The sequence below is a fragment of the Ochotona curzoniae genome, unplaced genomic scaffold (assembly GCF_017591425.1).
Source record: "Ochotona curzoniae isolate NIBS_2020 unplaced genomic scaffold, NIBS_Ocur_1.0 contig_3432, whole genome shotgun sequence".
In the NCBI taxonomy this organism is placed as follows: domain Eukaryota; kingdom Metazoa; phylum Chordata; class Mammalia; order Lagomorpha; family Ochotonidae; genus Ochotona; species Ochotona curzoniae.
In genome coordinates, this window is record NW_024465859.1 from 20,718,972 (window position 1) to 20,740,593 (window position 21,622).

Here is a 21,622-nt window from a genome sequence, read left to right on the forward strand (position 1 = left end):
TCCATTATTGTCCATCACACCCAGATTCCACAACTGAAGCATTTCCACATCTGGTCTAGGCCCACCTATAACGCCTGCTCATGAGGTGTAGGTGACAAGAGTCTTGCTTGATGGCAGAGGGTATTTCTCAGTGAAATGCCAATGTCCTGCCTTGCTGATGTTTTCAAGATGGGAATGCGATGATTTAAGAAGCAGGTCCTGTCTTCTGGGTGTCAGATAGAGGACAGGGCACGAACACGAGACTGCAGAGGACAGCGGGGACCAGAGAATGGGGCAATGCCCAAGCAGGATGGTAGCGAGGAGGCGGTTTACAGGTGCAGCCTGTGCCACATGGCAATCTGGCGGCGTGGGTTTTTGAGCATCTCCTCCCAGTGGCTGCGCTCAGAGCCGGAGGCATGCAGGCCCAGGCTGCAACACCCGAGCGCACAGCTCTGACCCTCCTCATCCTGGCCTAGCACCTCCAGCTCCACGCTGGAGGCCTGCAGCAGGTCATCTGGCAACTCAAACATGATCATCTCATTCCACACTGGGTTGATCTTATGCTTGGCCCGTTTTGTCTGCTTCTTCTTCAGCTTCTGAGCCTGGTGCTTCAAAGTCACCTTGACCGAGACATCTAAGGAAGAAGGCGAGGAGACATGAGATAGACTAGAAGGCAAAAAGTAACTTCTAGGGCTTAGGACAGTACCTATCCTCCATGCCCACCCATGTCAGCACTGAACTATATGTCATCCAACATTTTTTTAAAAGATTTATTTATTTACTTGAAAGGCTGTGTCACATGGAAAGAGAGAGAAAGATAGGGAGAAGCAGAGAAGACCTTCTCATCAACTAGCTCATTCCCCAAATGGTCACAATGACTGGAGTTGGGCCTGATTTAAGCCAGGAGTCAACAGTTTCTTCTGGGTCTCCCATGTAGGTGCAGGGGCCCATGGACTTAGGGTGTACTCTATTGCTTTCTCACATGCATTAACAGGGAACTAGATTGGAGGTGGAACAGTCTGGCCCCAATCCAGTGCCCATATGGGATGCCAGCACCCCCAATCAGAGACTTAACTCACTATGTCATAGTGCTAGACCTGCAATAATTGTTAAATGCTTGCCATGTGGAAGTGTCCTGGAGCTAAAAATATACACGACAGAACTCACACTCAGTTGTGGGAAATGGACAGTATTAGTCCATTATCACTTCTCCAAAAACATTTTTGAATTTGGGGAGTTTACACATTTGAAGAGATTGCTGTGTGTCCCTCATGAGTTACCTTGGGTGCGATACCTAAGTCTGAATACAGAAATCACTCATGTTTCAGATACATGTTAGAAGATACACTGAAAGTAATTCCATACAATATTTTTTTTTCTGATTATTTTGATCACCAAGCAAATTTCCAGGCTGTGAAAGTTTCTGCCTGTGGTGTTCCATCAATGGTCAAATAGCTTTGGAGTTTGGAGTCTTCAGATGGCACAGTTTTGGGTAAGGGTTACTCAATTTTTCCCATGATATGTAGCATGAGCTGCTGGGTGGCACGTGTTGAAGCCACCCCTGCCATGAACCCTTCCTGGGAGCTTCCTAACTCTAGATTAAAGCAAGAACACATGACAGCTCAGATGTCCTATCGCTTGATTTTCAACTCAGACCAGGAAATCATGACATCCTCATATATTCATCTTCATTAACCCTCCCCTTCCAGAGTTTGTGTCTATTATCAGGCTCCTCTTGGGACCTGCCTTGTGTCCAAGCAGGTTAAGCCACTGCCTGGACTCTAGTATTTCAGTATCAGTTCCTGTCCCAGCCATTCCACCTCCAACCCAGCTTTCTGCTCCTGTACCAGAAAGCAGTGGAAAAATTGTCCAAGTGTTTGGGGTCTGCCACATACATGAGAATCTCAGATGGAGTTAAGGATCCTGGTTTCAGATTGGCCCAACTCCAGCTGCTTGAGTTGCTTGGAGGATGAATCAGCACATAGAAATTTCTCTCTCTCTCTCTCTCTCTCTCTCTCCCTTTCTCTCTCTTCTTTTAAAATCCACAAATAAATACATTATCCCTTTAGCACCATTACAGCTGCCCACTCCTCTCCCTCAGAAGCCTACAGATGTGTTCCTAGAGGCACTTTCATTTCACAACAAAGTCTGGGAAAGACTTGAACACTTTTTCATTAGTCCAGGTTCCCCAAGCTCCAGCAGGAGGGCTGGTGACTTTGCACCAAGTGGTATCACAGCCAGCCCAGGGTGCATCATTGGTTTTGTCAACGGAGATTACAGAGAGTCAGAATAATTCCCATGAGAAAGGTACGGAGTTGTCCAGAGGGGCTGCAAAGGGGGCACTTAATCTGCTAGTTGGATGAACTTCTAATTGCATTCACCCCAAATCATGGACTCCAGGCTGCTGAGCACAGCAGCCGTTCTCTATTTGTGTGTTGCTATAAATAGAGATGACTTGCTAACCTGGTATGACCACTTAGTTGGCAGGCCAGGTACTACCTAGTGAGCTGAAGCTGCTTTCCTTCCTTGGTCCCTGGACTTGGGAGCTGTGCCCAGGGCTTCTGAAATGGTGCCGAGGAACTTATTTGGGTATATGGGGCACAGACGCCTGAAGCCGCAGGCCCTGGCTCCAGGGCCTACACACCGTCTGCTGTCACCCACACCCCAGCTGCTGAGAAAAGAGAGGAGTCCGGGGTAGGGGTGGCAGCTAGCAGAGACCTTGGGATGAGGGGAGGCTGGGCTTCCTGACACCTGTCTGAGGTGGCCCAGCCAGAGTTGGGTGATAAGGACAGGGTCCAGTTTGCCCTGTAGCCCAGGTCCCTCCACACCCTGGCTATTGCCTGGCTCTTGGCTTCTGTTAGAATGATGGTTAGGGCAAATGGTTCTCCAAGTCGCTCTTCAAGGTTAGAAAGTCCAGGGATCTCCTGCCTGGATCTTGGTGCAGCATTTTGAGTGAGTTGTGGGCCTAGGCCAGAGGACCCTGCTGAGAGTGACTCCTTATGCACACGCACCTGTCATTTCCCTGCTTAACTGTGTCCATGTCCTCCCAGGGGCTGCTCCCTCTGCACACATGTCCTGGCTCTCTGTCCTGGCACCTCACTCACCCTTGCCCAGGAGCTCCTTGGACTGGTGAGAGTGGAGGTTCTTGGCTTTAATCAGCACCACCAGGAGGCGGTTGGCAGCTGGCAGGTAACTGATAGACAAAAGAATCTCTCCGCTCCCTGCAGAAGACTCCTGAAATGCAAAAAGAGACACACAGGAGACCATGCACTGGGAAGGGGGCTTCTGTCCCACCCACTGACATTGAGATTGGGGTCACGCTGGGCCTCCACCTAACAAGCATCCTAGAAACCATTTGCCCATCAGTGCTGTGTTCTCCATCCTCACCACCCAATGGGAGCCAGATACCAAGGAGCTCTCCGTGGACATTTGCCAGCCATAGCAATTAGCTGGTGAATGTAAGTGACTTTCTGATTGTCCATTCAAACCCAGCACATAAAACAGAGCAAAGAGATGCCAGTCAGGGCGTGGCAGAGGCAGTCAGCCAGAAGTCGTTTCCTCCTTTACTGCCCCCTGTCTGTCCCTCCAAGCTCCTGGGATGCTCCAGGGCATTCCAGGTGAGGATCACTACTTGACCGTCAGGTTTCTGGGGGTCAGTGGGGAGTTGAACTTAGCTACTCTGAGAGCCTTTGTTGGTACCTTCACCATATGCGGTTGTTGTAACAATGCAAGGAATGATGTACGTATTTAAGAAGAGTGTCCTGCATACATTACTAGGAACCATGGTACTGTGGTCACCAACATCAAGGAAGGGCACCAGCTTTTTCATGAGCTTATTAAAGTGGGGAGCATTTTTTCTGGACTTGGGGAATGAGGCTGGTTGAAAGTGATGGGTAGCCACGTCCCCACTCCTGTCCTGCCTTGGATTTACAACTCGCATCCAAGAAAGATGTCTCTGATATGAGCCAAGGTGTTCACCCAGCCTGGTGGTTCAGGAGCTTTGAGGATCCTTGGCAAGGACATGAAAGATTCCAGCTAATCATACCTCCTCACACACCTCTTCCATGCGGGGCACGATTCCATTGTATATACCTCCGGACTGTCACTCCACAGAAGACTGAACACAGCAAGCATCACCTGCCCCTGCACATAGCAGGTGCTTCATAATTCACGAGGTACTTCCAAAAGTTCATGGAAAATGGGATTTAAAAAGAAGCCCATTTCTTTTTGATATTTAAGATTTTAAAATCCATGCACTCAGTCTTCAAAGGATTTGTGGAATTGTGTTTTATAGAAAAACTGCGGATAGATTTCAAAGTTTTCTACATTCCAATAAATATTATATTCTTCAGTTCTTTTTCATTTCCTTTTTTTCCCCATGAACTTTTGGCAGAAATTTGTGAAAGGAAAAAAAAAAAAAGCTGGCCATTTTATTTTTGTCTTGACAAGTATCCTAACGGGGCTCCCACTTGAGGTCTCGGCACCTTTCACTCTCAGGGACCTACCTCTCCACGTCTGAGTTTCCCCAGCCAGTGACTGAGACCTGGATAGAGGTTTCAACCAGAGCCAAAGCCCAGGGCCTGAATCTGCTGTTCTCCAATCCCTTCCCAGTGCTGTCTGCCTCTGCCTCTCATTTCACAGTGATCTGTTCCTGGCAGCCAGCAGGGTGACAGCAGAGCTGGGTTGGACTCAAGATCATTTCTCGAAGGTACAGGAATGGCCTGTGCTGGAGCTGCTCAACAATCAGATTTGGGCTCTATGAGGACAGGTCAGAGTCCCTACAGGGGAGGCAACAGTCCCTGCCCCTTCTTAGCACTGCCACTTTATTTTTTTATTTTTTTTTTATTCTCAGATACTTTCATTACTGTGATAAAAATGACCAGAAACAGGAGTATGGAGAGATTTTTTAGGAGAAACAGAAGTATTTGACATACATCAGCACTGCCACTTTAAACAGCTGCTGACCAAAATCCTCTCTCTTTCTGGCTTCTTCTCTCACTCTCCCTCCTTCCCCAAGGTTCTCAATGAATCATTCAAGGCTGCACTCTCAGTGGGTTGCACTGTGGCCCCTGGTGACGCATGAGCCACTTTTGGCTGCTACTTTCTGCTGAGCGTCTTCCAGCCAGGACTGGTGTGAGGAGGAGGAGGGGACCGAGGTGGGGCGGGCACCACTGCCACCTCTGTTAACCCATACTTGCCCAGAGAAAAAGCACCTGGGCTGCCATGTGTTTAGGCTCCACCCAGCTGGCACCAACTTGCCCACACTCCCACCTGGATGAGGGGTTCCCTGGCATGATCACCACCACAGGGTTACCTCCAACTTGTGACTCCATGCCACATGCTCTGAGATGGCGCCCAGGTGCACTGAATGGTCCAAGCATGAGTGAGAGGGTACCTATGGAGCAGGTGCAGCTGCAGTGAATGGACTGACTGGCAGGATGGACAAACCCTGAGGATTGTGTTCATTACTGCTATGGCCAGGACTCGAGCTCCTGGCTCCACAAGGCCCAGGACACTGTAGAAGCTGGTCAAGGTGCTTGAAGAGTAAGTTGATAATTTCTGTTTGTATTGGGATAGGGGATGGTAGTGGGACTAGATGGGCAGATTTAAGCCCTTTGAGGGCTGGACCAGAGCTTCAAAGTGGGGGAGTCCATGCATCTCTAGAGGAAGTTGCCTTAGAAGCCAAGTGTTGGGTCCCTCTCCCCAAGTTCCATCTGTGATTCCAGCACCACCTCAAATCACACACTGCCTTAGAACAATCTGGTTCCATCGGGTGCACCTGTGATTTGTACCAGCAGGTTTTACTCGGTAGAGTTGGTGGTGTCCTGGCTAGGGGACCCTGTGAAGCAAACCATGCTGCTGTAAGACTCAGCTCCTGGTCTGTAGATGGAATAGTCCTCTCTCTGTCTCTCTCTCGTGGATGATTCAGGAAGCACTGCCGTTTGCATGTGTTTTGTTCATGTGCTGGAAGCCAAGCTCCCCATGTGGTGGTACACCCCAGACCCAACTCATTAGCTCATGAACCACACTGCTCTTGGAAGGGATTAAGATGGATTTTCTCAGAGTGACTTAGTCATGGGGGGGAGTGGAGTCATTAAGTGAGACCTCCTCATGCCCCGAGCTCTTTCTTGTTGTGATAGAGCCAAGGGAGACCTCACCAGGAGCCAGATGTTTCACCCATCCTGGCACAGAGGAATGCCTACCTTATCGGAAGTCTTCAGCTCACCCCACTGGGCAGCCCCTAGAGGCACGGCCACACCATCCAGGCCGAGGCGGAGCTCCCCAGCCACACTGTGACGAGAGAAGCGATCACAGGTCCTCAGAGTCAGGGTCAGGGTGGCTGTGGGCAGCTCCTCCTCTGCCAGAGGGAGTGCCAGTCCCTCCTCCCACGTGGTGTGTAGCTGCCGCTTCTTCAGCGCTGTCTGGGCTTCCACAGAGCCGGTCCTGTTGGCCACACTGCCCTGGACATAGCAGTCACAGCCTCCATCGTGGCCATTGGTCATTGCTGCAAAGACAAAGCAGCACAGATTGGCACTGGGGACAAGAGGAGGGGAGACACCTGATCCTGTGGAGGGTTGTAGTCATGACCGTGGACGTGTGATAGACCCCAAGGCTGACCACCTGGGACACAGTGGACTGGCCAGGCAGGGAGGCCCTGAGAGCTGGAAGGTCTCAAGGGGTCAGTTTCAGCTGGATTGCCTGGGAGAACAGGGACCAACACATGGTGGCCCCAGGGCCCTTCCGTTGAGGCTAGGGGAGTTTCAGCCCCAGCTCTGCCATGGGTAGAGGGGCACTGGACAAGTCGTAACAACTGCTAAACCTCAGTTCCCTCATCTGTAAAATGGGGCTATTGTGAAGATGAAACAAAATGAAGTGTATGAAAGGGCTTAGAAGCATCAAAAGACAATGAAAAGGGGAAAAACAGTCACTCAGAATGGATCTGGCCTCATCGCTGCTCCAGATTATTTTGCAGTCTTAGCTTTGGTTGCAGAGGCTAAAGCAAACTTCCAGGTCAGGGAGAAGGAGGGCTTCCTGACTCCTCCAGTCCCCGACGCTTTGGAAGGTAGACACTTTGCTAACTGTTCACAACACCTCTTGGTGTCTCGCACAAAGCCCAGCCTCTGGCAGACAGCTGACTTCACTAAGAACTCATTTCCACTTTTTCCCAGGCATCTGGCTAGATCACCAGCGAGGAGGTGAGGCCACATGGCTACAGCCCATGGGATGTGAGACAAAAGGCCTGGCAAGGTCAGGTGCAGGCTATTAAGGAAGAGTTGTGTACTCCTTGGTCTCAGTCCCTTCCACTTGCTAGAGGCGGGAGACAAGGGAGCCAAGGAGATTTCAGAGCCACTGAGGCTGGAAGAGACTTGATTCAAGAGGCATCTAACCACAGAGTCCTCAGCTGGGCTTGTTACAAGGGACAGAGAAAGGAGTCTGTGTATGACTGTCATATGTTGGGGGATCTGTTTGGGGGATGCAAGCCCAGTGTGCCTCCAGCTGTGGATGCTCCCATTACCCTCTGCCCCATGGGCGTCGGACAAGAGCAGTACCTTCCAGGCGCGTCACAAACAGCTCAGCCTTCTGCCGGTCATAGTCCAGGCAATAGTGAAGTTTGGGGGCCTGATTCCAGCTAGCAGCCTTCTCTGGGTTCCAGGTCTCAGTCACACAGACATCCTCCACCACACCTATAACAAGAGACAAAGCCATAGCAGCCACCCAGGTTGTGGCCTTGCAGCCCCCATCTCCCCTTTCCCATCTCTATGTCATTAACCCAAACCCAAAGCCTTTAGCCACACACACACCATGGCTACATAGGGGTGACACCACTGACAGTGGGCATGACACGTCAAGGGGTTATCATGGACTGGAAGTCAGGTTGTGAGCTTTGGGGCCAGCATAGTAGCTGGTGTCTTTGAACAAGTTACTGGACCTCTTGAGCCTCAGTTTCTTTATCTTGATGATGGGCATGGCAGCAGTGTCTCCTAGGCTCACTGAGGGCTATGAAATAAGGCGGACAATCTTTTCAGTTCAGGGCCTGGTCCCCAGTGAGCTCCCTTGGAGAGACTAACCATCAGCAGCAGCCCATCACAGAACCCGTCACACAGCAGCCCATACAGTCCCTGTGTCCTTGCGGGCAGAAGCCAGAGGCAAGCTTAGAATTAAGTCAGGAGAAGATGTTGGGGGCAAGGTCAGGAGAAGGGCACTTGACTGGAGTGGAGTGCAGCGCAGTGTCTCTTTGCTGAGTGTGTTCATCAACATTAGCTCAGAAATTTCTAAAAGCATTGCTCTCCCTCCTCACGCTGCTTGCATGGAGCAGCCCGCCATCTGGAAACACTCTCACCAGGCAGAGGCGGTATATACACTAAAAGGACCCAGCAGCTGCAGCACACTCCACTTTTAGCAAACTAGAATTAAATGTCTGATTCTCAGAATGCATTGCAAGGATAGACATCTAGAGGGCTAATCAGCTGCTAAATGGTTCATTATGAAGTCTCTGCAAGTGTGAAAAATGTCTCCTGGGAATCTAAGGAGGGACAGACAGATCAGGAGTGATATGCATGAAACTGGATTTGTGGCTGCACAGGATCCGTGTGGCCCCCAGAGACATTCACAGGCTATGGCAGTAATGCCAATGTGAGAAGGGATAAGCCTGACTCAACTCAAAGGTTGTTTTAGCCTTCAACATCAACACCAACCCCAGGCAGGGCATCTGATCCAACAGCGAAGAAGAGAATATCCCGTATAGGATCAGGTTCCCAGGTTCGAGTCCTGCCTGCATTCCAGCCTTCCAGTTTCCTGTGAATGCGCACCCTGTGAGGCAGTGAATGATGGCTCAAGCGGTTGAATCCTTGTCACCCACATGAGAGACCTGGGTTGTGTCCCTGGCTCCTGGCTTTTGATCAGACCCAGCATCAGCTATTTTAAAGCATTCAGGAATTGAAAGAAAGAAGTTTAGAGCCCCCACCCTTATCTAGGGGGGTTTGGCTCAGGTGCAACAAGAGCAAATTGACTCTGCTGCTGTTCTCAGTGGGGTGCAGGCAAGGCCAGGCAGTAGCAGCAGATGGGGCTTCAGGAATGGGTGCTTGTGCTGTACAATGAATGGTGAGGAGAGTGGCTGGGAGAGCAGACACATCTGGCACATTAGGGGGTCAAGAATAAACCACCTGGATCCTGTACACACCCTTGCCTGTCGTCAGGTTATAGGAACCAGGAACTCTTGGTAGGTTTCTATGAAATCAGAAGCAGGCTGTTGCCTTTTGGGGTGGGGGTGAGAACCACAAAAGGTAGGCCATTAACGGAAGTGTCCTGAATTCTTCCCAGATCCAGCATGAACCGGTTCTACTCTCCTTACCAGAGAGGGTCCAATTATGCCTTCATCTGAGCTTTGAGAAATTGGGGGTCACAGGAAAGGGCACCCCTGCTATGATGATGATGATGAGCAGCGTAATGATGATGATGATAACCCCCTGCTATGATTATGATGATGATAATGACCACTCACAAGGGCCCTCATATAAATCATTCCCACCCAATAGTAAGCTCTCAAGTATTAAGCAAGTTTAAATTTAAAAAGTTATTGAGAGGAAGGTGCGCGTGCACACACAGAGAGAGAGAGAGAGAGAGAGAGAGAGAGAAAGAGCATTCCCTCCCATGATTTACTTCCTGTATTCTCACAACAACCAGGGCTGGATCAGGTCAAAGCCACGAGCTAGGAATGCAATCCAGGTTTTCCACTGGGTGGCAGGGACACAACTACTGCCTGCCAGGGTCTGCATTAGCTGGAAGCTGTACTCAGAAGTCAGAGGCAGCTGTAGAACCCGGGCACATCGAAGGGACACACAGGTCTGAAATGGTGCCGTAACTATGAGTGCTGAGTTGTTGAATGGGTCTGATGTCAATGTGGTTAACACATGGATGGGAAAACCTGGAGTACGAAAGCCAACCAGGAGTTAATCAGACTGTTTATTCTTTAAATTCCAGGCTTATCACTATGGTTCTGGACTGGTGTGAGCAAGAAGATACACTGAGAGAACTGCCAATGTCAAAGTCGTGAGGTTCCTTCTTATCTCACTGTCTTCCTCGCCAACCACACAGAAGGAAACCCCAGAACATACAGCAGTCTATCCTCCTGCTTTGATGCTTGGCTTCCTATGAAGCTTCCATGCCCCATTGGGTAAGGGACGAGGGTCTCTGCCCTTCCTGCCTGCCCCTGCATCCAGCACCAGCTCTATAAGCATAAAAGGGCTGCATTCAGAATACAGAGGCTGGAGAAAAGGAGAATGGAAGCAATAAATACACCTCTTGTATAGATGGTCTTCATGCCAGGCCCTGAGCTAGGCATTTTCTCTGCATTATTCTATTTGGATTTTATAATAACCATGTTAGGCAGGTGATAGTGTGATTCCACTTTATGATGAGGAGACAAGGACCCAGAAAGAATTGCATCATGACTCATGCTACACTTGCTGTAGATAAGGGCCCATGCTTTTCACTGTGATTCTTGGTGGTCTGTCTGTCTATAACGACAACAGCTGGACACCTCAAGCAGAAACAACCTATAGCCCGTAAGCAGGATTACAGGACTGACATCCCCAAACCTTGGACTACCTGCTCACCCAGAGCAAACGCCACAGCATGGGGTTCCTGGACAGCTCCCAACCAGGCCACACATATGGTAACACCCCTCCTCCACCACCACCCCCTCCACTGTGTGCCATTCATGAAGGGAGGGTTACAGGAGACACCTACCATTCTGAGGAAGGATGAACAACTCCTCCGTGACCTGGTGCTTGAGGCGACTATCATGCGAGGCCTGGGGGCTGGCAGGTGCTGGCTGCTCCTCTGTGGTTCTCAGCGTGTAGTCTGCATAGTTGATGACCTCTGGAGTGGTCACATTCGGCCTGGGGCCGTACATGTCTGGGAACTTGAGCAGGGCCCGGGGCTGGACGGGCTCTGTGGATTTCTTCACATTGAACTGCAAACACAGAATCCTCTGGTTAGTGGCTGCCTGTTAATACTTCCTGTCTGGTGCCCACACCCAGAAGTGAGAGGCCGGGACCAGCAGAATCACAACATCAGGGGTGTTGGGGGATCCCTCGTGAGGCAGGGCTGTTGCTTTATCCATCAACGCACCTGTCCCAGGATTGTGCCCACAGCTGTGCTCAGGTCTATCACAGTGGACCTCTTTCTGCCAATGTCATTGGTGTTCCCGGCTTCTTTACCCTCTCTCATTCATCTCTCACTCTTCCTCTCCTTCCCTACCTGCCTGCTTGTCAAGCCTTATGAAGGTGGGGAGGATTCAGAAAGAGATGTAAACTCTTTCATCTTTGACCTCCATCAGGAACTGAACTCCCTTCCACCTGGTGGATGCAAAGTTACACAACAGGGTTCTGCACGGTGGCTCAGCAAGTTAAGTGATTATCTGCAATAACACTAGCTTCTCACACTGGACTACTGGTTCGAATCCCAGTGGTTTCACTTTCTTTTTTTTTTTTTTTTTTTTTTATTGTTGCTTAAACGATTGGTTAGTACAGTTTTATAGGCCTGGATTCCCCCCACCCCCCCCATACCCCCCCCCCCCCCATGTGGATTTCCTCCACCATGTTGCATAACCATATTCAAGTTCAGTTGAATTACATTGCTTGCAAATACACATGCCTAGCAAAAGTTCATCTTCTATTGTCCAATAAGTTCAGGTGCCTCCTGACACCTTCTATGGTCAAGTATCTAACAGAATATAAGATCCGTCGGTTAAAAAGCCCCAACAAGACTCAGTATCATTACAACATTAGAATTAATTGACATAGTATTGGTAAACAATAATGTTAAAAATAATGCAAGTTTCCATTCTTCCCTTCGCAAACATCTGGGTTGAACAGCATCAATGACACTTCAAAAAATAACAAACAACCAAGACAATAACTTACAGTTAAATCAACCGAACCTGCGTATCTAATCTTTTGCAGGGATTCACTCCATTTCCCTTAGCATTATAGTTTTCCAGTTGTGCCCATTAACCACAAAGAACTCTTTTGTTTTTAACCATCTGAGTAGTATTCCATTGGTAAATTAACCAAAGCTATCTTATCCAATCTCTAGTATGGCATTCGGTGCTTCCATGTTTTGCATTCCTGATTGTCTGCAATGACATGGGATGCATTGGTTTGTCGTAAAACAGTGTTTTTTGATTATTCCTAGGAGCTATTGCTGTCAAATGGAATGCATTTCGAAGTTATTTAGTTTTCTCCACCAGACTGATTTCCTTCCATATAACTGTACCAATTTGCAGTCTCCACCAGCATAGGAGTAGGTTCCCTTTTCCCCGCAATCCTCGCCACAACGTCGTTGTTCTTGTTTATTGGCCAATCTTACTGGTTTAGTGTACCTCATCATTTAAGTTGATTTTCCCCTTAATTCTAGACGAACATTTTTTCATATGTTTGTTTGCATTTTGGACTTGCTCCGTTTGTGAAATGTTCCCATTTTCCCTTGCCCATTTCGTGAGTTGCTTTTGTTTTGTTTTTTTTGTTTTTTAAATCTTTGTATATCCTGGAAAGTAGCCCCCTCTCGCCTATATCATTTCCAAAGATCTTCTCCACCACTCTGGGTTGCTTTTTTTACTTTGGTTATTGTATTCCCCTTGCTGTACGAAGCTTCTTAGTTGATGAGTCCCATTTGTTATTCTGTTCTCAACTGCATTGCTTTTGTGTCCTTCTTAGAAATCGAACCTACTCCTAGTCTTGCAGTTATTTCCTACATTTTCTTCTTGACAAGAGTTTGAGGGTTTCTGATGTAGTTTAGGTCTTTTAATCAGTAGATTGATCTTAGTGTATGGGATAGATTGGTCTATCCTATTGTTTCTAACAGCTATCACAGCCATTGTCCAACAACATTTACAAAAAGCCTTCTCCCACTTGCTTACTGTCATTGGTCTTTTGTCAAAATTAATTGGCTGTATTTGTTGGTTCCCTTTTTGCTTCTATTCTATTCCATTATCTTCCTTTTCCTGTCTTAGTTCCAGTAACCACTTTTTTGAAACACTGCTCAATAGTATGTCCAAGCCGGATTGGTGATCCCCCTGCTAATCACTTATTTTTCAGATGTTCTAGCTATCGAGGATTTTTTGTGTTTTCCAGTGAACATTTAATTCATGTAATCCAGTTCGTGAAGAATTTTGGCAATTTGGACTGAATTGCTGAAAATGTATATTGCTGTGTAGTATAAAATTTTAATGAAATAATATGCCTATCGCAGGGGAAAGCACGGGATGTTATTCCAGCTTTTGAGGTTGTTCAATTTCCTTCCCCTTTTTAAAATAGTTTTTAGTTTTCTTCGAATAGTCTCCTACGTCCTACGCTTTTTGTTAGAATTATTCCAATACATCATACTTCTCTCTGCTATTTTGAAATGGTAATCGCTGTTTTTAGTTCTCCTTCCATCTGTTTATGTGCGTACACTATGGCTTGTTATTATCTTCGTTAATTTGACCCCGCCACTCTGCACACTCCGTAAACGTGCTAGCAGCTTCTGTAATTGCTTCTCCTGGTTTGTCTAGTAAGGATTATGTCCATCTGCATATAGTGAAGCGTTGACTTCTTCGTTTCCTATACTATGCTTTGATTTCTATTTCATTTCTTATCCCTCTGCAAGTACCTCTAGACTATTTGAATACATTGATCGCGGGAACCCTTCTTGTTCCAGATCTCAGTGGGAAGGTTCTACTTTTCATCCATCATATGATACTGGCGGTTGGGTTTTCATAAATATCTTAAACTATGTTTTGGATTTTCCCATCTATGCCCTACATGCTAAGTTTTTACCAATGAAGAGTGTTTGATTTTTCCCGAAAGCTTTTATTCTATCTGCATTTTTTTTCTATTGAAACTATTATGTGGTTCTTGTTTTTCAGTTTTTGGATATGGTTTTTATAACATTTAAGGATTTCCGAATGTGAACCATCCCTGCATTCCAGGGATGAAACCTACTTGATATCCGAATGAATGATCTGTCGATGAATTTTTTGATTTCTATTGGCTAGATTTTTGTTGAAAATTTAGCATCAATTTCATCAAGAGATAGTCTTAAGTTTTCCTTCTCTGATGCTCTCTGTCCGGTTTTGGATTAAGTGATGTTGCTTCATAGAATATTGGGAGGTTTGCTCCTCCTCTATTGTATTTGAAGAGCTTGTAGAGGAATTGGGTTAGTTCTTTCAATGTTTGTAGAATTCTGTAGTGAATCGTCTGGCCTGTCGTTTTTCATTGGGGAGATCCTTGAATGATGTTTCAATTCTCTCCTCGTTATGGTTTATTTTTAATTCTGCAAGTTGCCTCCGACTGATTTTGTAAGTGTGGAGTCCAGGAACTTTTTCTATTTCTTGTGTCCTCAATTTTGAGTACAAGTTTTCTTTGTATAATTACTAATTTATTATCTTAATATTGCAGTGTCTGTTGTTAATGTTGCCTTTTTCATCTTTAATGCTATTATTTCACTTTCTCTTGTTTTTTTTTTGTCAATCGGCCAGTGGATTCCTATTTTTGTTTATTTTCTCAAAAAACCAACTTTTTTGATTTGTTGATTTAGGTTAAAGTTTTTTGATTTCGATTTGTTTACCTCCTCTCCTTGTTTTGAATGATATCTTGTTCCTATTGTGCGTGGACTCTTCTGCTGCTGTTTTTCCAGTTCCTGGAGTGTGTGGTTAGTTTTCCTGTATTTGACGTCTTTCCTTGGGGCCTGACAAGCGCTCAGATGCAATGAAATCACCTCTTACACTGCTTTCGGTGCCCACAAGTTTTGGAATGTTTAATCAGAGTTTTCGTTGTTTCCAAGAATTTTTGATCTCATCTTTAATTTCTTCTTTACCCATTGTTCTTCAATAGCATATGTTTCATTTCCAAGAGTGCCTAAACTCCCTGATTTTGAGTTGTTGATTTCCAGTTTCACTCCTGGGGTCTGAAGGGTACAGGTACACGATACAATGTTTTAGGAATTGGTTAATGCGCTTTATGTCCATCATGTGATCGATTCTGGAAAGTGCCATGCACCGCTGCGAAAATGTAATAAGTCCTGTGCCTTAGATAAAAATTCATATTTGTCTACTAATATATTTTCTATTGTTTGTGTGAGCTCTGTTTTCTTGTTGATTTTTTTGTTTTCTGACAGGTCCCATTTTGTTAGAGGTGTTGAATCGCCTACAAGAATTGTGCGTGTCCTATGTCTTCCTTTAAGTCTGTAAGTAATTGCTTAAACGAAACTAGGTGCATTAAGATTCGTCATAAACAATAATGATGGTGATTGCTTCTATGGAACATCCTTTCACCAGTATAAAATCCTCCCCTGTCTCTTTTGATAATTGAATGAAATCTTTTCCATCTGAAATTAGATAGTTTTTTTCTACCCCACTTTTTTCTCGTCTATTGCGTGAAAAATCTTTTTTCCATCCCATCACTTTCAGTTTCTTGCATCCGTTCTGGTTAGCTGCGTTTCTTGTAGGCAACTAGATGTTGTCTTGTTTGATGACCAATCTATTAATCTCTGTCTTTGATGGTGAATTTAAGACCAATTGTGATGAATTAAAATTGAGAGTTTTGCATTTTGCCCTCACAGTGATTGTTTGTTTCGTGTTGTATCCAATTTAAGTTGTCTTGATGTGCACTATTAGTTTGGAGACTCTATTTGCCTGCTTTTGTTTGTGATTTGCCACATTTTTGTCCGGACTATGCATTTCTAAGAACTTTTGCAGAGCTGGTTTTGTGATACATATTCTATCTAGTTATTCTTGCTATTTGATTCTGATTTTCTCTCAAATACAAATAATCTTTGCAGGTAGATTATTTTTTGTTGACAGTTGTATTTGTTCCGGACTAGGAAATCTTTGTCCATTCTCTCCTGCTTTGTTAGGTCTCTTCGGAGAAGTCAGCATGATTCTGATGGTTCTCCACCCCCCTGTATGTGATCTTTTCCTACTTGTGCTGTCTCAGGATTCCTTCTTTGTCCTTCCTTGGATAAACCTGAGCACCGTGAGTCCGGGTGATGATCTCTTTGATCAAATGTCTTGGTTGGATTCTCTGTCCACCCTGTATGAGGTGGATTCTGTTCCAATGATTTGGAGTTTTCCCGTATAAGTTCATCAAGCACTGCTTCATCCCATATTCTCTTCTACGCCCTCCGGGAGGCCCGATGATCCGAATATTCAGTCTTCTAAAGTAATCCTTCATCTCTTGCATCATTTTATTAGTTTTGCTGAGTTTGTCTCCAGCCTTTTAATTCGCTGTCACTTTCATTTTGTGTTTCTCTGTTTTCAGAGATCATTTCCCTCTGCCCATTTATTCTGTTGATGAGCTTTCAATCTATCTCTTGGCATCCCTTTGGTTTTTTGATTTGTTGTATTTTCGGTGATTATGCGTTCTGGTAGTCTTCCACTTTGGTCCACGTCTCTGAGAAATTTACATTAGTTTTCACATACCTTTGCTGGTAACACGTCCATTCTTCATCTCGCATCGCCGATAGTGAATAAAGCTTTTTGGCCCATGTTTGGTGTGCTGCTCTTTCATCTGGAGCACAGCCTTCTGGTGGTTTTTCCCATTGCGTTGGTGTATCTGGTGGGGCAAATGAACCCGTGTGTTGAGGGCTGTCAGTGCTTCCTGTCAATTGAGCCTGCAGCTGTGTTGCCGCGTGGTCAATTTCAGGCACCGTTGGTGCTTTCTCAGGCCCTCGTGCGGATAGCACCACCTTGGGGCCCAGTTGATCCCAGGCAACTCTCACCTCTTTAACGGTGTGACACCCCTAGTGCCCCGTGGAGGGATGAGCGCTCTCTGTGTTTCCCCCTGCAGGAATCCACAGACTTAGAAGGTTTTATTGCTTTCTCCCTTCGTTCTCCCGGTCAGGACTGCAAGGTTTTTCAAGCCCACCTGGTGCGTCTCCCACACACGGGACTTGGTGAACACTTCAGTCTGCTCTTGGGCATTGACATCCACCACCGTGGTGTGTGGGTTCAGAGCCCCTGTTCCTGTGTGGCCTCCTCACACCGCCTTAGCGGAGTGCCCACGCCCTGTTTTTACTTTCACGGCAGTTTCGCACTCGTGTCAAGTGTGATCAGAGTTTCATAGCACTCCTGTGGGTCGCCCACTCCTCAGAACTGCGGGTGTGAGCGAGGTGAGCAGTTCACCCTATGGAGTGGTACCTGCCGTGCGGGACACACAACCTCCACTTCCCAATTAATCAAGCTCCCCTGACATCTGGACACCAGCGCCCTTTTTTGGTTGGGGGGGAGCGGCTGCTGCAGCGGGCCGCCTAGTCCTGCTCGCTAGCTGCAGGCGCCTCGACAATCCCTTCGGCTGCTCAGGCGGGTCCGCCTATCCGCTCGGCGCAGCGACCAAATGGTCATCCCATGTTATCGCGCTTCACCAGGCAGGATGTGGAGGACTTCCAGATCCCACCGCACCTCTGCGCACATAGACGCACTGGCCCTCTCATGTAGGAACATCCGAGGCGCCTTCCTGTGCCCCCTCAGCCCCAACACCACTGCTATTCCCAATGCATTAAACCCGACAGCTTCATTCACTCTGCCCCCGTTCTCAGAGCTGACCTCAGTAGGTCAAGAATGCGAGGCCTATACCACGTCAACCCCCCGCTCACGAAACTCCCCGCCGCTGCAGTCTGCTCCGCCTCCCGCCGGCGACGTCCGCCCATCTCCCCGCCTCCGGCTTCCGTGTCTCCCGTTCAGAGCCGCTTTCAAAAGTGGACTCAGCAGTCTGGATGGATGTCGTTTTTCTCTAAACCTTTTCCCGCCCGTACTCGCTGTCTTCAAGTTGTGTGGATCTTTTTTGCTCCACACTGTCCCAGGGAGCCTCACGGACCTCTCCCTGCGATTCCGCTGTTCCACCTTTCTGCTTCTGACATCTATCCTCTTTCACTGGACGCTCTCTCACAGCCTTCCTCCTACGTCGGCCATCTTCTCTCCCTCTTCGGTTTCACTTTCAATACAGTTTGCTAGGGACATAGGCAAGGAGTGGAAGATGGTTCATGTACTTGGATCCCTGTCATTTATGTGGGAGACTTGGATAGGTTTCTCGCTTTGGCCTGGTGCCCATTTGGGAATGAAGAGCTCCTTTTCTGTCTCTCCACTGCCACTTTGCCCAAAGACATCAATAAACGGATCCTTAAAAAAAAAAAACATGCAAAGATACATAGCAGGCAGCAGTAACAGGTCCCAGGAAACTGTAAATTGATGATGGGAGATAATGGAATTACCGCTTCAATCCTGGCTTCCAGGGAAGACAAGCCACCAGATGACCATGAAGTTAACGCAAACAGGTGATATAGCAGAGTCTCACACTGGCCCTCCTGCCCCTCACCTTTCTGTGGTGGTCAAGGTTTTCTACCCAGTGCCAAGAGTGACCCAGGGGCAGACAGTGTGACACGGATATGGTCTACAGGAGAGGGATGGTGTTCAACTGCTGGCCTTACTTGACCGTTTCATTGCTTATATTTCTGTGGTCTGCACTTTGACATTGAATTGCCCCAGGAGAAATCCTCCATGTTCTGCTCCGATGGGCACTCTGTCCCTGCACATCACTGTCGCAGCCTGGGCCTGAGTGACAGGGACATTCCTTTATTATCCCATCCACTGGACAAATGCTTAGGTGTGCACAAAAAGGCAGGGCAGAGCGCTAAGGGATGGAAGCAGCAGCCCGTCCTCTCCTGAATGTCCACTTCCTGTCGGACTCTAGTCGTTGGCCCTGCATGCAGGTATATTCTTTTCTTAAGATTTATGTTATGTATTTGAAAGGCAGAGTGACAGAGTGAGTGAGAATGAATGAGAGCAAGAGAAAGAGAAATAGCATGAGCAAGAGAGAGAGAGAGAGAGAGTAAGAGAGAAGGATAAAAAAAAAAAAAGCTTCTTATCCATTGGTTCACTTCCCAAAAAGCAACAAAGGGCAGAGATGCTTCAGGTAGAAGCAAGCAGCCTGGAACTCCATGTGGGTCTCCCACGTGAGTGTAGGAGCCCAGACATTTGAGCCTTCTTCCACTGACTTCTCAGATGCATTAGCAGGGAGCTGGAATAAAAGTGGAGCAGCCAATATCCAAATCAGTGCTTCAGTACAGGATGCCAACATAGCAAGTGGTGGCCACAATGTTGGCCACTATAGAATTGTTAAGATGTACATTTTTAAGGCGTACAGGTCATTCCTCTTGTAGAGATGGCAAAATAAAGCTCAGATGGGAATAGAACAGTCCCAGTCTCTTCTCAGAAATTTCACCCATTAGGCCATAAAACAAACCGAGTCAAACAAGCTTGGTTGCAAGCAAACTAACCTGGTCAGTGAAATGTACCCTGGAGCGAGCAGGTTCACAGTGCATTTCTCTCCCAGGCCTGGACCTGCCTGTTAGCAACTTTTGTCATTACCTTTTTAAACCATTGGAGTAACTGGCACAACTTATGGCACGAGGTCCCTTTCACACCTCCACCTCATGGAGAGTGTCAGTGGGCATCCAGGGACCTGGTTTCCAGTTCCCACTCTGTACCTGGGGTGGGGTGACTTTGGACAGCCATTTCACTTTGCTTGATTGTCACCTTAAGTGACAAGTGAATTTTAGACTTATCCCACTCACCATTCTGAGCTGCAAAGTGAGGGGAGACTCCATGCTATACTTTAGGCCACAGGTGAACTGGGGAGACCCTCTCCACGGAGGCCTCTTACAGTCCATTGGGCAGGGCTACAGGATCACAGTGCAGTGGGCCAAGGGCATTGTGTTCTCTTTACCACTGGGGAAGACATCAACACCCCGAGGGTGCAATGGGAGGGCTCTGGGAGACCAGCCAGGACTTCAGGAAAGAGGCAGTGCCTTGAGGGAGAGGAGGTTTGGGAGGAAAATGGAGGGGAAGGGAGAAAGGCTGTGTCCCCAATACAGGATAGCCAAAGGCCTTGCAAGGAAGCACTCAGAGCAAAGATTAAGGTCCCATGTTCTTTTATCTGCCACAAAGTTAGGTCCGCCTTCACATAAGTCTTTACAACATGTGTTGTTACCAAGCACAGTGAAATTCACAATCACACAACTGATGATCAGTATGGATAGTGGAGCCTCCAGGACTTCAGTTGATCTAAATCATTTCCACTGCCCTACAGCTGCTGCTGCAGGTCTCAAATTGGGCTTTACCTGACCATCACCACATGCCAGGATCAGATTCCGCAGTTCCCTCCTGCTCATCTCTTACAGACCACCCTGGCTCAGTGTCAACTGCTTTGTCATTTTTTGGGACTGAAATTAAGGCTGTTCAGGAAGTCCTGGGGGCTGGGAGGGGGAGGGGATTTTTGTGTTTATATGTATCTTTTGAACTGTGGGTATTGAATTCCCAGTTTGATCTGGCTTGGCTGATGTTGCAAATTCAGTGGGGATGTCATCCCTGGGCTGACCTGGGAGTCAGGTTCACTCAACATGGTTTAAATCACCAAGGGGCCCAAGTCTGCACTGCTCCATCCTAAGGGGTCAGGGTGTGTGCCCTTGAACCTCAGGAGCTGTCTCTGGTGCTGAAAATGCATGCTTCTGGTATTAGATCAGTTTTTCTAGGTGATCACCAACTCACAGCCCTTTTCTCTGTCTTCCCTGCTCATCACCAGGTTGTCTAGGATCCACCTGGCTACTGGATCCCTGGGTCTTGTGTGTGTGTGTGTGTGTGTGTGTGTGTGTGTGTGTGTGTGTGTGTGTGCGCGCAGTTTTTCTGGCTTCCTCTGAGGCATTATCTTGGTGACTATTCCTGGCTCAAAGATCATCCCTTGTCCTGGGGAGACCCAAGGGATGGAATGGAAAGATTTGTGCTCCCTGGTGGTAGAAGTCCTCTTCCCACTCTGAAAGGAAGTGCGTACCTCTATCTTGTGACTGCAGAATGAGTCAGCCTGAAGACAAAGCTAACTAAACAAGCAGCAAATTGGAGAGATGCAAAGGACCTACATCCCTGGTGATGATGATGTCATAAAGCCAGTGAGTCGTCCAACCCTGAAGTCCATCCTGTCTTTGCATTTCAGCCCCACAAGCAGCCCTGTGCTTACTGTTTAAGCTGCTCTGAATTGGGTGCTTTGGTGCCCGTGGTTACGAGTGCCCTACAGGGGTGTACCACATTTTAACATGAGTTGTTGAAGACCATGACTGTGGGGTAGAGGAACTTGACCAGAAGCATTCTCAGCTGTGTAGCCTTGCCTGGATGGCAAATGATTTATGGCCCTTGCCCAGACAGAGTAGAGCTGATGACAGCTACATGAGTCTCTTCAAGAGGAAAAAACATCAGCTGATTTCCCAACTCATTCTCCTGTAAAATCTTATTTATTGCCTTTCAAAAGCCTGGTTACACCACATCTTTTAGATGTATCTATGTTTCCACTTAAATAGCCAAAACTGGAAACAGAAAAGAGGCTTAGGAGTTTAAGGAGGGAACATGGGAGAAGTTTGGGATGGACACCTAGTAGGAAGCAGTTGCTCAGGGAAGCAAGGTCAAATAGAAAGACCTGGGTTCAAGAAGCCTCACTCCAGGAATGCAGCAGGAGCAGAGCTTAGAATCAGCACTTCCTGTTGACATACCTTGGGATAGGACCTGGGAAATGTGGGTGCAGGATGAATCAGGGTAGATGTCCTGTGAGGGTGGGGGAAG

At 47.3% G+C, this 21,622-nt stretch overlaps 1 protein-coding gene across 1 annotated transcript in view; it reads right to left on the reverse strand.

Moving 5' to 3' along the window:
- Positions 1 to 280: 280 nt before the first annotated feature.
- The window catches only part of SYT13 (synaptotagmin 13), a 40,652-nt gene continuing 19,310 nt past the window's right edge, over positions 281 to 21,622 (reverse strand). The window contains exons 2-6 of the mRNA XM_040980326.1: positions 10,729 to 10,954; positions 7,530 to 7,664; positions 6,183 to 6,484; positions 3,084 to 3,213; positions 281 to 613 (exon numbers count right to left, since the gene is read on the reverse strand). Coding sequence (XP_040836260.1) covers positions 309 to 613; positions 3,084 to 3,213; positions 6,183 to 6,484; positions 7,530 to 7,664; positions 10,729 to 10,954 — 1,098 coding nt within the window. The 3' untranslated portion in view covers positions 281 to 308. The remainder of the gene's footprint in view (positions 614 to 3,083; positions 3,214 to 6,182; positions 6,485 to 7,529; positions 7,665 to 10,728; positions 10,955 to 21,622) is intronic.